General features: G+C 45.9%; 1 protein-coding gene and 1 long non-coding RNA gene across 6 annotated transcripts in view; one reads left to right on the top strand and one right to left on the bottom strand.

The window, feature by feature from the left end:
- Positions 1–7,662, top strand: part of NHSL1 (NHS like 1) — a 65,771-nt gene extending 58,109 nt beyond the window's left edge. For all 4 annotated transcript variants that reach the window (XM_042939941.1, XM_042939938.1, XM_042939939.1 and 1 more), the window contains one exon: positions 5,566–7,662. In XM_042939941.1, coding sequence (XP_042795875.1) covers positions 5,566–6,301 — 736 coding nt within the window. In that variant the 3' untranslated portion in view covers positions 6,302–7,662. The remainder of the gene's footprint in view (positions 1–5,565) is intronic.
- LOC122220429 lies at positions 39–5,149 on the bottom strand. 2 transcript variants are annotated; one of them, XR_006202844.1, is made up of 3 exons: positions 4,918–5,149; positions 3,824–3,970; positions 39–331 (listed from the first exon to the last, which is right to left on the bottom strand). It is a non-coding gene; the product is annotated as an uncharacterized LOC122220429 (long non-coding RNA). The 2 variants fall into 2 exon arrangements; XR_006202843.1 differs by having other exon boundaries at positions 39–240.
- Positions 7,663–16,658: the final 8,996 nt, after the last annotated feature.

Below are 16,658 nucleotides of genomic sequence, written 5' to 3'. Positions count from 1 at the left end.
CCTCGCTCTTATCGGCGATCGACTCTCTGAGTCTTTCTAAGTGGTTCCTCAGTCTGTCTTCCTTGAGCTTTTTTTCTGTCACCCATTAACTTGATTTTTTTTTTTTTTTTAGCGTTGTGTCTATGTTTTTTTCCTTTTTTTCTTCTGACTCCCAATTTCTGTTCTCCTTTGTTCCACTGATTTTTATGAAGACGTGGGGACAGGGACTCAATGGGTGCCTTCTGCCCAGCACTGCACTTGCTGGCAAGAAATGCAATGTGTCAGTCACGTGATGGAGTATTTACAAGAACTGGATTAGAGCGACGGATGGTCTAGTCCAGGGGGAGGAATGCTGTGTTTTGTGGACAGAAGATAGGCACAGGCTAAGCTCTAGAGGATTGCTTCTTTCCTAAGGGTGGTTTATTATTATTTATTTATTTATTCATTTATTATTATTTTTTTACTTCACAGGAATAGCAGGATTTTTTAGCAATTTTCTTTGGCTACTAAAATGTTGCCATACAAGAGTACAGTCTTTTCAAAGCGGGAGTGAAAGGAATTGAATTTGTTAGTGTATACTGTTAGTGCCATCTACTGGCATCAGAAATTGTTGGGTTTTAAGAAAAAATGTAGAGTAAATGTTTCAAAATAACTGGCTGAACTGTTAGAGTCTTCACATATGGTCACCCTAGAGAGTGAATATGATTTAGCACCAAAGCTATATATATATATTGCCTTATTTTTCTGGCTGTAAACAGCCGCGTGCTCGTAACAGTGTCACTGTAAGAGTAGATGAGATTGGATATGTGCAAGTACTTTTAACCACAAAGCTGTATCAATCCTTTGCTGCTTTCTCAACTCCTTTACCACAGTGTTTTTGGACACTCTTATGAGTGTCTTTATGCTGCCAGCACCTTATGTGGCCCTGAATCAAGGTCCCTTTTCTCTTCCCGGAACGAAGCATCCTATAAAATCATTTGACTCTCCATGTAAGTAACCTTGTGTCAGGACTGTTTTCCCAGCTCTTGGAATCTGACAAGGCTGTTGCATGAGATGAAAAGCACAGTGTTATCCCGATCTGAAATTCCTTGTGTAGCATATAAATACCTAACTTGGGGAGGAGTTGGGGGGGCGGGTAGGGGACCAATCTGGGGAATTAGGTGTTTGTTAAGAATTCTGTTCTTTTTTTCTTTTCTTTTTTAAAGGTAGAGTCTTTTATTATTTTTATTTTATTTTTTTATTTTAGAGAGAGAGCACAAGCAGGGGAGAGGGACAGAGGGAGAGAGAGAATCTTAAGCAGGCTCCACACTCAGGGCAGAGCCAGACACAGGACTTGATCCCACAACCTTGGGATCATGACCTGAGCCAAAATCAAGAGCTGACGCTCAACTGACTGAGCCACCCAGGTGCCCCAGGAATTAGGTTCTTTACATCTTGGCTCTAGCATTGGTACGATACCCCCAAAGACCCTAAAGACTGCCTCTTTAGCAATGGTTTCTTTGATCTCATTAGAAATAGAAAGGTGTAGGGGCACCTGGGTGGCTCTGTCGGTTGAGCGTCCGACTTCGGCTCAGGTCATGATCTCGCAGTCCGTGAGTTCGAGCCCCGCGCCGGGCTCTGTGCTGACTGCTCAGAGCCTGGAGCCTGTTTCAGATTCTGTGTCTCCCTCTCTCTCTGACCCTCCCCTGTTCATGCTCTGTCTCTCTCTGTCTCAAAAATAAATAAACGTTAAAAAAAAAATTAAAAAAAAAAAAAGAAATAGAAAGGTGTAGCTACTTATGAAATTATTTCTGAAAACTGTAAAATGAAAAATGCTACGTCTTTGAAATGGACGTTAGTGGCATTTGTAGAAGTTTATACAGAGGTTTCTATTCTAACCATGCTAGAGACATAATAAGCACACCGTAAATATTTTCTGGATTAAATGAAACCAGTTGGAATTTAACTATCAGGAAATTCTTCCAGGATGTGGCATCTTTCATTTCATAGGGAATGCACTGGTTTGCTAAATGGGCAGACATATATATTTAAAATAGCAGTCTACAGAGAAGATACGTTGCTCTTTGCTCTGTGTACTAAGTACTTGGTCTCAGTGAGGAACCCAACTATTGTGGGGCCAATTTACTATGTGCTTTTCTGAAAAATACGCCAAATGTCTCTTCCATATTTTACTTTGGCAACCTTCTTAAGACACTGAAAAATCTGTGGTGCCTCCTAGTAGTGAATTCTATCTACTACAGATGTGGAAATCAGCCCGTCTGTGTCATTCTGTGTACACGCGATAGAAATGGAGACCAAGTAGGGTATGGATTGGAGAGCGAGGGAAGACGACTGCTAATTTCTGTTTTGGTATTGATAATGTATTAACGGACATAATAAAAATCCATCTGAAGTCTGTTTTTTTGGGCTTTATTTTATTTTATATTCTTCAGCACCTAAGCTAATAATTTAGAAACTTCTTTTTTTTTTAAATTTTTAAAAAATGTTTTATATATTTTTGAGAGAGAGAGAGACAGAGTATGAGCTGGGCAGGGGCAGAGAGAGAGGGAGACAGAATCCACAAAGCAGACTGCAGGCTCTGAGCGGGCAGCACAGAGCTCGACGCGGGGCTCGAACCCGTGAATCGCGAGATCATGACCTGAGCCGAAGTCGGACGCCCAACAGACTGAGCCACCCAGGCGCCCCACCTAAGCTAATAATTTAAAAGAAAGAGTATCTAAACTGAACCCACAGCTTTCAAATTTTATAATGCAAATGAATTCACTTCAGATTTAAAGCCAGATGGAAAATGTAGAACACCAGTTGAGGTGTGAAATTTTTATATTTATTGAAGTAATTAGTTTTCAAGCCAGTGTTAACTGTTTGAGTGCTTTTTATAGCCATCTTCTTTGGAAATACACACACAGAGCATGTATGTGTGTGTGCGTGTGTATACATACATATATGCAGAGAATTTGTGTGCTTAGATTTAATTCTCATTTTCAGGGGCAGCTGCTTTTGAGAAACAACAAAAACTTTTATAAATTCCCATCTCCTCTCTTAATTCTAAATCTACAGTTAAAGGCCGTAACTTTAATCAAGTATACCTGTGGCTTGATGTATGGATTTCAGCACACCCTTACCTTTTTTTTTTTCTTAATGTTTATTTTTGAGAGAGAGCGAGAGAGAGAGAGAGAGACAGAGAGAGAGAGAATATGCAAGTAGGGGAGGGGCAGAGAGAGAGAGGGAGACACAGAATCCGAAGCAGGCTCCAGGCTCTGAGCTGTCAGCTCAGGGCCTGATGCGGGGCTTGAACCCACGGACTGCGAGATCATGACCTGAGCCGAAGTCGGACGCTTAACTGACTGAGCCACCCGGGCACCCTGCACACCCTTACCTTTTAAAAAACAAACTAAAAATTAGGCTACAAAGCAGTACCTGCAAGAATGAGATGGGCAGAACTGCTTTTGAGACGTTCAAATAAGGCAATATACATAGCTTCAGTGCTAAATCATTCACTGTCTAAGGTGACTGCTATAGGTTGTGAGGTCAGGCACTATGGGTAGGAAGATACTCCATCAGGTCCTAGTTCTTATATTAAGCTGTGTGACTTCACTCTTTGGTATCAGTTACCTTCCCTGGTCAGACCACACCAGCTAAAGCCATTTCCAGCCCTAAGATTCTGCGATGTTATGATTTTTGTGGTTTCTGTCAGCTGGTCATTAATGTATTCCAGAGCACTGCTGTCTGTTGACAACCATGCAGAGCCGTTGGACCAAAGGGTCATAGGCCAGGCTCTGCAGTCTCAAAGGGGCTGGTGCCACGCCAGCTTTGGACACCCTTCAGACTTTGTTTCAGTCCTTACCATCTCCTGTCTTCTGCTTTGGGGGCTTCTTTTTGGCCAGAAGCATGAAGAGGACTGTGGGAGCACCGAGCCCAGGGCAGCCATTAGGGGTCCATTCCTCCCGTGTCTTGCTGTGCAAGGCCAAGTAAAAACAGCACTGAAGTGGGCCTAGCGGCAGGAAGAAAGAACAATTTTTCCCTAAATGACACTCACAGGTCTGTTGAGCACATCTTCCATGCCTGACACTTTATGGCTGTTATTTGCATTCATCATTATTGATAAACTAGGAGCTCTCTACCGTTGTTTCACTTTCCAGATAGGATACTGGATCAGAAACTTTTTTTTTTTTAATTTTTTAATCTTTATTTATTTTTGAGAGAGAGACAAAGTGTGAGCAGGGGAGGAGCAGAGAGAGAGGGAGACACAGAATCCAAAGCAGGCTCCAGGCTCTGAGCTGTCAGCACAGAGCCTGACGCGGGGCTCGAACTCACGAACCGTGAGATCATGACCCGAGCTGAAGTCGGACGCTCAACCAACTGAGCCATCCAGGCTCCCCAAGGATCAGAAACTTTAATTTGCCCAAGGTCACAGAGCAAGGAAGCTTTAGCATGGGATTTAGCCCAGGTCTGTGTGACTACAGAGGCTCTTCATCTCATTGAATCCTCACGAACCTGTGAGGGTAGTATCCTCGCCCCCATTTTTACAAGTATGAAAAAGGACTAGTTTGTCCAAGGTCACACAGCTAGAGGTTGGTAGTGCTCAAGTTCAGCTCTCAATCTGTATATACAGTACCAACCTCTTGGTGCTGCAAGCACCTGCTGCATATTCTATAATTTTATAGCAAACAAAAAGATGTACCCATGTCGTTGTTTTATTAAATGTACCGAGTTTTTCTTAAAGCACCTGCATCTGGCTGAGAGATTCCTTGCAGACTGAGTTGTTATTGTGAAGAGACCAGCAAGGGGCCCCCTGGCTCATCTGCTTTATTATCTCTGAGTCACTCTGCATACAAAACACATTGAACAGCAAGCTTCTTAGAGACTGAGGACAAGAAACACCTCCGGGAAACATCTTAACTTTCCCTAAAGGCCCCTCCTCTGTCACATTCCACCCACATTCTTCAGATTGTCTTGATCACTGAGAGGTTTTCAAGTCAGTCAGGAAACAGGATCTGGTGTGGAAGGTTCACTCTAGTTTTCTGGAAAACTGGATTTTCAGAAGTTGACATATGGGCCAGTAAGAGCCAAGGAAGCCTGGTTTTATGTCACACTCTAGAATGTATGAGAACGCAGAGCTGTAGAATTGTTCTAGAACCTGAAGTGGGGGCCTCCCTCATGGTAGGGGATATTCTGGCGGTTGACTTATCTATTAGCCCTGTTGAAGGGCTAGTACCAAACAAGAAAAGGAAGATTACAAACAAGGGTGGTCGGTAGTGAAATTCACTCGGGATCAGTCTAGTACGGGAGTATTAAATAAAATACGGCAATAGAAACTTTTGAAATGATCCTGACCACAGTAAGTTAATATGATATCTTAAGATGCATTTCAAAGTAATCCAGTGAGGGTACAGATGAAAGAAGGGCAGCCATGAGTTAATCATTATTGTAGCTGGGTCATGGGCTCACATGATAATAAAATAAACTATTAAAGGAACCCTTAATAAATGGTGACCGGAGTATGCAGTAAGAGAAGCAGGGCGGCTGTGACCGACATCCCATGGCCCACTGGGAATGAACCTTTATCTTCATGTTCTTAAATCTCAGATCCAAGAGGAAAGTCCTTGGCCGTAAAGATTCAGATGATGATCACTCCCGAAACCATTCTCCCTCCCCGCCAGTGACACCCACTGGTGCTGCCCCCAGCCTGGCCTCCCCGAAGCAAGTGGGGTCAATTCAGAGAAGTGTCCGTAAAAGCAGCACCAGCAGTGACAACTTCAAAGCTCTGCTGCTAAAAAAGGGGAGTCGGGCAGACACGAGTGCCCGCATGTCTGCAGCCGAGATGCTGAAGAACACAGACCCTAGATTCCAGAGATCAAGGTCAGAGCCTTCACCAGACGCCCCCGAGAGCCCGTCAAGCTGCTCCCCAAGCAAGAACAGGCGGGCCCAGGAGGAGTGGGCCAAGAACGAAGGTGTGATGCCTCGGAGTCTGTCCTTTTCCGGCCCCCGGTACGGCCGCAGCCGAACCCCGCCTTCTGCGGCCAGCAGCAGATACAGCGTGCGGAACCGGATCCAGAGCAGCCCCATGACCGTCATCTCGGAAGGCGAAGGGGAAGCCTTGGAGCCTGTAGACAACCGGGCTCGCCGGGCCCCGGGTGCTGCGAGGGGATGCTCCCTGGATGGACCGGTGGGGGATGAAACGGACAAGGGCAGCCTGCTCTGTGGCGGGGAGCCCGCCGCCCCGCCGCAGGCACAGGGTCCCGGCCCCGCCAACGGGGCAGTCACTGCGGAGCGCACGGGTCCATCAGAACGGTGTGGAGGTCCTCTGGGGGAAGAGAGCTAGGGACGAGAATGTGAGTCTCCCAGGTAACGTGAGGGAGACGCACAACACCTCGCTCTAGGAAGTCTGACAGGTACCTTCCCTGCCTTGCCCGTGGATCCCGCTCAGCGTTTGTGCTGTGGGCCCCGGGCGCTGCCAGCCCTACAGCGGAAGGGGGGTGTTATTTAGGCCTCCTCTCGGCACTTGCCCTGTGGCTGAAAAGCAAGTAGAAGCTTAACTTCCAGAAGTGCTTCCTGGGGAAGATTTCTTTTTTTTATTCCTCCCCACGCCCCCCCCCCCTTTTTTTTTTTTGACTAAATGCTGGGTGTGTGTGTGTGTGTGTGTGGAAGGGTGTGCGTGTGTGCATTTTGAACCCTTTTGTGTTAAAACACACGCGTGTGTGCGCTCACACACACATACACGCGCACACACACACAAACAGCATGTACAGAAATAGGAGAAGGAAAGACTGCTATGCTGGGTGGAAACATGGAATCTTCTGGACTAGGTGGGAATTGCTTGAAAAGTATTCTGTTTGGGGAAACTAGTGAGTTTCTGAAGAAAGAGGGGAGAGAACCATTCCTTCTAAGAAAGAGGTGGCATATTTGCTGGTGCTGCAGAGGACACGGGGTCCCGGCCCCGGCGTGCTTTCGAGGTGAGCTGTGTCGTGATGAACCCAAAACGATGGGAAAGGGCTAAATGACTAATGGGTTCAGGTACTTTTTCCTGGGGAAAAAAGGCTTGGTTTCGTGAACATGACAAATGTGGGGAAGTGGCAGGGCAGTCACTTGGAGCCTGCTCCGGTGCGGCCACAGACACACGCCTTCTGGCCTGAGTTTTAGACACGTGGGCAGTCTTTTCATGACTTTCCTCCTTGAGTAGCGGCCGAGGCCTCCCTTGAGAACGAAGATGACCGCGTACGCGCACAGAGAGGGTGAGAGGGGAGAGAAGGGAAGAGGGGCAAGTGATAACGCTGCTGGAAGCTGTTTCCTGCTTATGAAATAGACTTATTTTTCAGAATTCCACTTGAAGACTTGCACTACAGAACTGTGGGTGGAGATTTTCCTTTTACGGCCGTTTTTACCAGAGTGTAAACTCGCATTTGGCAATTTCTTATCGCTTGATATGTCAACATTTGCTGACTTTTTTGGATATCCTTTTGGTGACACCAAAGATATAGGTATGGCTATTTTTCCTTGACCTGCCTACATACAGTACCATGCCCCCATTTAGAAAGGTTTATCAGAGTCTATTCTATATTCTCATACTTTGAAGAAAATGCTGAATACCTCTTGTTAGTCAAATACACTAATAAAAATTGGCAGGGCTTGGCTATTAATTAACCCTGGGAAATGAGATTTTAGATTAAAAGATTTTTTGCATCATTTGGTTTGTGAGTTTTTATATTTTTTATAAGTAATTGAGTTGGCTAATTACCTTCTAATCTTCTCCAGCTAGAATTTTTAATACTTATAGGCGTGGGAGAAAAGTGTGTAAAGTATTTATTTTTACGTCCTACTCTTGTGCCTCCCCCGCCCCCATTCCCTCCCAACTGCCGTGTACCTGGACTCCTTTATTTGTTGGTTACATGAAACAAGCCTTGTCGCCTTCATTAGAAGGACTTGAGACGACAACACGGAGATCCTTGGCCCGTGTGCAGTACGGCTACCAGCGGTCATCTCTTTCGGCATAAAAACATCATCTAAACGTTGGACCGCACGGGCCAGACTATCAAAAGGTTTATTACACATCACAACCATAGACCCCCATTTTAGACACGGCTTTGAGACAAAAACAAACCTAAGGAATGAAGGCTTCTTCCATCCTCTGAAGAAAACAAAACCCTTCTTTTCACACAGCCCGCAATGAAGACCTGATATTTGGCCAAAGGCTAAAGGACTTTTCACCATTTGGAGCTACCGTCTGCCGTGCTGGGCCCGAGGATCTCCTCTTCTACATTTTAGAAAAGTGGTGTTGGCTTCTGAATATGAAACCTCCTCGCTCCCTAAACCCGATTAGAATGTACGTGAATATCAGACAACTTTAACTTAATATATAAATCATTTATGTCGAAGGTAAAGTAAAACAACATCACCACTAATTATAAAACTATTTTAAAAATCCCCGTTTTTAAAGAAAAAGGATACTAGGTTTGAAAATTTGCTTTGAATAAAACAATTGTAAAGGAAATAGTTGAACCTTACTTCTTTTCGTTTGTGCGTGCATTTTTGAATAATAAGGTCGGCCTTCTTCCACAGAACTGGTGTGTGCTTTGCTGGATACAAACAGAACAGCAGTGAAGACCAGAAGGTGCCTGTGGGAGGTGGGGACCCAACAGAGAGGAGATGGAACATCACAGATACTGTGGATGGTGCCATCTCAAAGGACATATGGAAAAACAGCCCTGAACAGTGTCCTCTGGACTTTTGGATAAATATGAATAATGTACCGACTGATAGTTCAGGTGGTGTGGCATGTGGAGAGATGCGAGAACTCTTCACAGGCGTGGATGAAATCTAGGGAAACCAGAATCTAGACTCCTCCCTGGGCCAATATGGCAGCTTTGCTACCTTATTCCTCTGTGAGGAATGGGGTCTGTTTACAGACCCCGTCACCTTGAAAAAACCCATCAGGGTAGACTTGTTGACTCTTCCTTGTATCCTGAGGCCGTAAGTCACTGATAATCATAGAAGTCCTAGGGACAAATTACTTCCGCCTTATTTTTCCTGACAGTTGGGGGAGAAACAAACGGTCGTGCGGTCTGTCCGGTGGAAGCCACCTCAACTTCGGTCTGATTTCTGCCCTCCTATTTCTGAAGGATGTGGGTTACAACCATTTCTTCTCACCTGAGGGTGGGAGTATATTCGTTAGGAGAGTCACAATAACAAGGAGACAAGACACCACCCCCCTGGAAGGACAGGAGAAGCATGCGACTGGCTTTATCGGTTCTGCCTTAATGTGTTTTCAGCACATGAAGTGAATATGAATAATTGTGTTGCTGAGATTCCATCAAGAAATGAGTACAACAGGATTATACACTTGGGTGATATTAGGATATTATTGGGCAGGGTGAGAAGGAGAGTCTTTCAGATAAAATATGGACCTGACTTTTGAGGTCCGTTTGATTCCTGAGGTCTCTTTTTCTGTCATTAGCCCTTTAGTTACTGTAACACAGTCTCTTCCGATGAGCTCTTCTGCCTTCCACACAGGTCAGCTTTTATTCATAGAACAAGGACTAGAGCAATCTGGAGTCATGTGTTTGGCATTTTAAAAAAGCCCTTTATTAAATACTTCTAATATGCTAGGCAAGGTATAAGGGAGTCCTAAGATTTAAAACGGTTAAGTGTCCAACTCTTGATTTCAACTCAGGTCATGATCTCACAGTCTGTGAGATCAAGCTCTGCATAGGGCTCTGCACTGAGTTCATGGAGCCTGCTTGGGATTGTCTCTCTCTCTCTCTCTGTGTCCCTTCCCTGCTCACATTCTCTCTTTCTCTCTCTTTCAAAATAAACATTAAAAATGTGGATGAGATCTCATTAAGGGGCTTCAAATCTAGTGAAACACACACACACACACACACACACACACATACACACACACACACTGTGAACTATCCTGTAAAACGTGTCAGAATGGTTGAAAAGGAAGAGCACTCTGAGCTCCACAGTGAACCCTGTTGGGATCCCACACCCTGTGTGTCCTCCTTTACCATTGGAACACCTGACATTGATTCGAGATGGCAATGCACCCAACTGAAACGCTACACCTCACAGCCTCCCCTGTAGTCAAGAGGGTACAATTTTGACCAGTGAGACATGAGCAGTGGTCTGGAAATCTCCAGGAAGGTTGCTGATACAGGAGCCAGTCCCATCTCTTGTTGCTTTGTTTCTCCCTGAAAGAATGGGAGGCTAGAAGAACAGTACTTTTCCGACATTTCAGCACCAATGGGTTGAAAGCCACATGGGTGGAAGGTGAAGGAGAAAGGAACCTGGTCCATTGATTGCATCTAGAGTCACTGCATCAGCCTTGAGTGGTCTACCTTCTAGGTGCACTGCGGTTTTCACTCACTTGCAGTTGAGTGATAGGGGTCTCAGAGGAAGATGTCATTGCTTTTTTTTTTTTTTTTTTAAGGTTTTATTTTTAAGTAGTCTCTACACCCAAGGTGGGGCTCACACAACCATGAGGTTGAGCGTCGCATGTGTACTGACTGAGCCAGCCAGGTGCCTCACGTGTCGTTACTTTTGTCTAGATGGATGGGGGAAGGATTGGTTGTGAACCTGAACTAAGACTTTATGGACAAGGAGGATTTCACCAAGCGGGGGAAGGTGGGAGAAGAAGGACCCTCCAAATGGAGGGGATAGCATGAGCAAAGGCACAGAGGCCAGTGTTTAGAGGAAGCCATGTAGTTAAAATGTCTCCAGAAGAACATAGTAGGACGTGAGAGTAGAAAGGTCATCTCAGGCAAGAATATAGAAGGCCTGGGATGTCCTCCCAAAGAATTGGGGGGTTTTGTTCTATAATATTGGGAAAGAATGAAGGTTTTATAAGAAGGAGAATGATATGACCTGGCTTCGTTCTTAGTCTTCTAACGCTATATACTCTTTCTTGTTGAGTACATCTAATCCCATAGCCTTAAATGTGTGTGTGTGTGTGTGTGTGTGTGTGTATACACACACACACATATATGTATATACATATATACGTATTCACATATATATGTACATATGTATATATACACACACACATATAGATAGATATACACACACACAACACACTGGTGATTCCTGGACATCTCCTGTCCTTACTTCCTCTGTGAACTCCAGATTGGTATATTTGCTGCTTACGCAACACCTGCATTAAAGGTATTTTAAACCTCCTGTCTCCAAACCATACCCCCCACCACCATCTTTACTTTATCAATTAATGGCATTACACGATGGCTCAGGCCCCAAATCAAGGCCTATTCCTGTGGCCTGTTTCCTTTTCAAGCCGCATCTCAACCATAAGCAAGTCATGTGAACCCTACTGCCAAAATAGTTCACAAATCCAATCACTTCTCACCAGTTCCACGGCTGTCTCTCAGGTCCAAGCTGTTGTCTCCTAACCAGACTACTGCAAACACCTCCCAACTGGTCTTGTGGTCTTTACTGTGCATCTTCAACCGCTCTTAATTTACCATAAAAATAAGCTCTTAAAAACAAGAGATAGCTCTCCACTGCTTGAAACCCTCCACAAAGACAGAATCTTACAGCCCATGGGATTCGAACTCCTTGCTATGGCCCGCAAAGCCTTTAAGATCTGCCGCTGTCCTCCTTATTCAAATAGTCTGGCCTAATTCTCCTTTCTGTCCCTTGACAGGAGCCATTTCAACCTCAAAACCTTTATTTTAACTACTGAAAAGAAAAGTGCCTGTATTTCTATGTTGGCTTAAGTTCCTCAGGAAGTAGACCCTGAGACCATTAGGAATGCAAGGTTTTATTGGAGTGTAACACCGTTAAAAGGAAAAGCGAAGAAGGAGGATAAGGCCAGGAGAGCTATCAGATTGCAGTAATGACCTTACACGGCTGCCCAACCTATGGGGAACTCTGGGGAAAGTTCACTCACCGGAGTTCACTCACTCTCCTGTGTTGGACAGAAACAGCAAGGTCCTTTACCACTGCCTTGTCTGGTCTTTGGCAAGAGGCCACTCTGAGAAAAGCATGCCTTCAATTCCCACCGCTTAGTAGAATCACTGGTCCCCAACCCTTGGGATAGTATGACTTCAGCTTGAAAGCTAAGGTGGCCCCCGATGAAGCCACCAATTAGAGGCTATCAGCCAACCACACTTCTTGCCGCTGGATGGCCAGTCTTGAGAGGAGATCTAAGTGGCATGTCTCCATGCCTGCCACAGTTCGGCCCCTTGCACCTTGTGGGTCTGCTTCCCCCATAAACGCAGAGGGCCATTCCGCCAAGGCTCTGGTGGACTTCTCTCTTCCTGAGGAGAAAGTGTCTTTTAGAGGAGCTTGGTGGGACCAACTACAGCCCTTCCTGCCACCGGTCTGGGGCCACAGCCGGTACTTCTCCTCCCTCCTCCACTCACTCCATGCCCTTTACCCTCAACTGCCACCTCTGCTCATCTCAGTGGCTTTCCTAGTGGTGTGGCCCATGCTCTCATTCCTGAGGGTTCTGAGATCGTGAGAATCAAACCCTTCTGGGACCAGGGCTGCTGCACTTGTCCATTCACAGTTCTAACTCGGCAAGGAGTACAAGGGATACACCATGTGGGTGCCCTGAGTTTCCATCATGTAACAGCAGACTTACCTCCTCTTGCACTCCAGGGTCAGGCATCCCTAACAAGATGGTGGCTCTTGTCTGCTGGACCCAGACACAAGGAGTCCAAAGTCCCCAGGTGGCAGCAATAGGTGAAGTTCAACAGGACCCTTGTTGTGTTGTCTAGGGAGGGTGTATGCCTTTGAGAACAAGGACCTCTGGCTCTGCAGAGACCTGAGCGGTGGGGTGGGAAATCCTGTGTCCCTTGGCAGCTCATTGGGAGTGACGGTAAGTACGGTCACTCTTGCTTCCACCCCTTGGTTCTCAGAGCCATGTATCCTTCCTGTTGTGGACACAGCACTATGTAGGATCTCTGATTTAGGAAGTATGTAACTTGGTAGGGTGTTGGCTGCAACCAAACCAGCAGCTTCTAGGTGGTGCCATACGTGAGAGGCCTAGTGGACCCCATGGCCATAGGTAACTCTCCCTGATTGGGTGTTCTGATGTGTAGATCACACGTTCAGAACATCCATGCCAGTGGATCAGAGATTTTGTTAAGTCTCTAGAGGGGGGGTGCTGTTGAGACCCTATAAACAGGAAAGGAAGCTGCATGTCTAGAATAAGTGTCTAAGCTTGTGTGAAGGATCTTCTGGCCGTTTCAGGAAAGAATGGGCCTTAGGTAGTGAATTTGGCCTCAAGTGACGGGTTGATCTTCTCAGAGCCTCACGAGGGTCCCAGCCCTGCTATCTATTGCTGGCAGGCTGGGCATTCAGAGTTAGCAGTGTCGAGGCCAGCCCTTGGTAAGTGGGAGTCCGTGTTGTTGGGGGTTCACGCATAGCCTCTATCTCTGCCTCCGTTGCCACCGTATTTGTGTGCACAGTGTGCCAGCACTGGGGTGGGCACCAACAAAAGCTAACAGCAACAGGTTGTCATTTTGTCTTCTTGGTGGCTTAGCGCCCCTCTGTGGTGTGTGCTTTCTGGTGGGCATTGACATGAGCCGGTGTTTTCAAGCTCTGTGCCTGCTCCCACATGTCCTTCCACGTGCCTCTATCCCCAGACTCCCTTGTCTCAATCATCCTTTTTTTTTTCTTTCCCCTTTCCAAACTGCTAACCATTTGGCCAGGCCATTTGCCATTGCCATGACCCCATATATATTTCACCTTTCCTCCCTCACAAAGTAAATGACTAGTTCCATTACCAAAAATTCAAACCCCCCTTCTTTTTTGCAGAAAGATTGCATAAAACTTTTTCCCTGAGGTGGTCTTTCAACATCACCCCTGAGTGAGTGTGTAATGCAGCTGTCGTCCATGTTCACCTTGCATCCTTAAAGTAAGCCAACTCATCAACATGCCAAGTTCAAGCTTTTCCTTCTTCCTTCAGTTGACCCAGACAACCACAGGGAAGTAGGGGAGGGGGTGGTGGGTACAACCACGAGGACGTGGGAGTTGGGGCGACCTGCTCATGCAGCTTGTGTATGTAACTCTGGTCCTGCTCATGATGGCTCCTGGATGTATCATTTCTGCCTCATGATGAACGGCGACTGGTCCTACCAACTTTGTGACCTGGTGGTTCTGATGGGACCTAGCTAAGATGGGCAGTTCTGGATACGTCATCCCTTGGTGTCTCGTGGTTGCATCTCTACCAGGGCCCAGTAGCACACCAGAAGCTGTTTCAAAAAGGATGTAACTCTCTCTTACAGTTAGCAAGCCTCCCTTCAGGAACCCAGGTACCTGCATTGTGATTCTCCCACTGGGGATTATCATGAATTCTACATTGGACTTTTTTTTTCACCACTGACACCTCTAATGGCATAGGTCTGCCAGATCACGTGGGCCATGCTGCTAATTCCTTCCCAACTGCCACTTCTGGGTGTGTTCCTAACTGATTCCTAGTTATGGGTCATAATTTCCTGTTCCTTTGCGTTTTTTTTCTAGTAATTTTTAATTGAATGCTGGGAGTTAGGCTGTTTGTTGGTGGATTTTGTTGTATTCCTTTAAATAGTACTGGGCTTTATTCTGGTGCACAGCCACATTTCTTGGAATTCGTTTGAGCCTTCCAAGGCTTGCTTTTAAGTTTCATTAGGGAAGGTCCAGAACAGTCTTCAAGAGACAATTTAACCTTACTACTAAGGCAATACCCTTGTGAGGACACCACCTGATACATACATGCACCACCTGATACATACACCACCCCATGCGTGATGAGTTATTTCCACTCCTGCTAGCAGAAACAAAAACCGTTCCCTAAAACAACAACCAACAAAACAAAAACTGTTCCCAAACCTAAATAAAATCTGTGAATCATGACTTTTACTGCTTTCTAATTTTTCAGTTCTTGGCTTGGGTAGTTTCTTTTTATACTTTCACAGACCAGTGCTTGGCCAAGGACTCAAGAGGACTCACTGTAGATGTATAGAGGTGTGTGTGTGTGTGTGTCAGTGTGTGTGTGTGTGTATGTTTCTTCATCCTCCATGCTGCTCAACAATTCAGCAGAAACAATTTTTTTAAATTTTTACTTATTTTAACTTTTACACTTTGGCATCCCTTAATACTGATCTCTGTCTCTCCAACTCAGTGCGACTGCTGGTCTCCATTTGACTTCCCCCTCCTGCTTCGCTGCCTAGAAGCAGCCTTGAAAACATAAGCTTCAACGTTCTTTGAACTCACCGTTCCCGCCCCCCTTCTCTCAGAGAACACAGTCATTTGCTATGCACTTTCAATGTCTGGTTTTACCGTCACAGCCAGAAGTGGACGTGGAATATTGTTTTTGATTTAGTGCCCTGATTTGAGAGGGGGGGGTGTGGGGTTCTAAGTTTACACTCTTTCCTCACAGGTCAAGGAATCAATGTGGGATTGTCCTACCTTCCAAGTATTTCAATCTTAATTATACATTCAGGAATTGAGGAAATAGCCAGTGACTGGTTGGTCTACAAACACAGGGACCAACTGGAAGCCAAGCTTTGAGTAGAACTCCATTTATTTCCTAACCTCTGTATGGTCCCACTTAATGGGGGAGGGCAACTATGATGACACTTTGGGTTTCTGGGTGTCCAGTGTCAATTTGGACCCCAGTGTATCTGGGTGTTTCTCTTTCTCCAATGTACATCCCCGATGGATATTTAGAAAAATATCGGGGGACTCGTTACTTTGCACACTTGCTGAAATATTGCAGGGATCTTTTCCCTGGGAATCCAACCATCTTTTCAGTCAGTGAGTCTTGGGTCTGAAAAGAGGCTCAACTCTGGAAACTGGGCAAGGGATTATAGTTGTGGGCAAGGGGAGATCCCCTGCTTATCTTTTCTTGCTCTCTTTTTGATCACGTATAAAGCATTACCCTTGTTGGCTACCCCATCTATTTCGTCCCTCCAGATGCCATGTTCTATTAACCATCTCCATAAGACTACAGGTTAGGCTCCCTTGGCTGCCCTTTCTTTTCTTTTTTTAAAATTTTTACTTATTTTTAAGAGAAAGAAAGAGAGGCAGAGCACAAGCAGGGGAGGGGCAGAGAGAGAGAGAGGGAGGGAGACACAGAATCTGAAGCAGGCTTCAGGCTCTGAACTGTCAGCAGAGAGCCCAACATGGGGCTTAAACTCACAGACTGTGAGATTATGACCTGAGCCGAAGTCAGACGTTTAACCAACTGAGCCACCTAGGTGCCCGCCTTGACTGCCCTTACCACCTTAGTGGTTAATGTGATAATGCACCCTGGTGTCTGCAGTTAGCACTGCCACCTTAGCTCGTCACAGTCTCCTCATCACCCCCACTGCCGTCAGCAAGCCAGACTCCACCCCAGCCGGTCCTGCCGGTCTGGACTGCAGAGGAGAGCTGCCGCCGAGCAACGTGGTTTTGCTCACACACCTGTCATCTGTGCCTTCCCAGTGGCCTTCTTAAATGGCCGGTCCTCTGGGCCTTCCCAAGGAACATAATTTCTATGGATGGAATGAATTATTGCCACCCATCTCCCCCTTCCCCCCTCCCCCCCCAATTCATACGAGGACGTCCTAGCCACCTGTGCGATGGTGTTTGGGGATGGGGCCCTTGGGAAATAGATTTTGATGAGGTCATGAGGTGGAGTCCTCAAGATGGGATCAGTGTTCTTATAAGAAGAGAAAGAGACCAGAGCTGCCTCTTGT

This window comes from Panthera leo, chromosome B2 (assembly GCF_018350215.1).
Source record: "Panthera leo isolate Ple1 chromosome B2, P.leo_Ple1_pat1.1, whole genome shotgun sequence".
Lineage (NCBI taxonomy): Eukaryota > Metazoa > Chordata > Mammalia > Carnivora > Felidae > Panthera > Panthera leo.
The sequence above is the reverse complement of the archived record's forward strand: the minus strand, read 5'-3'. Positions and strand labels throughout refer to the sequence as shown.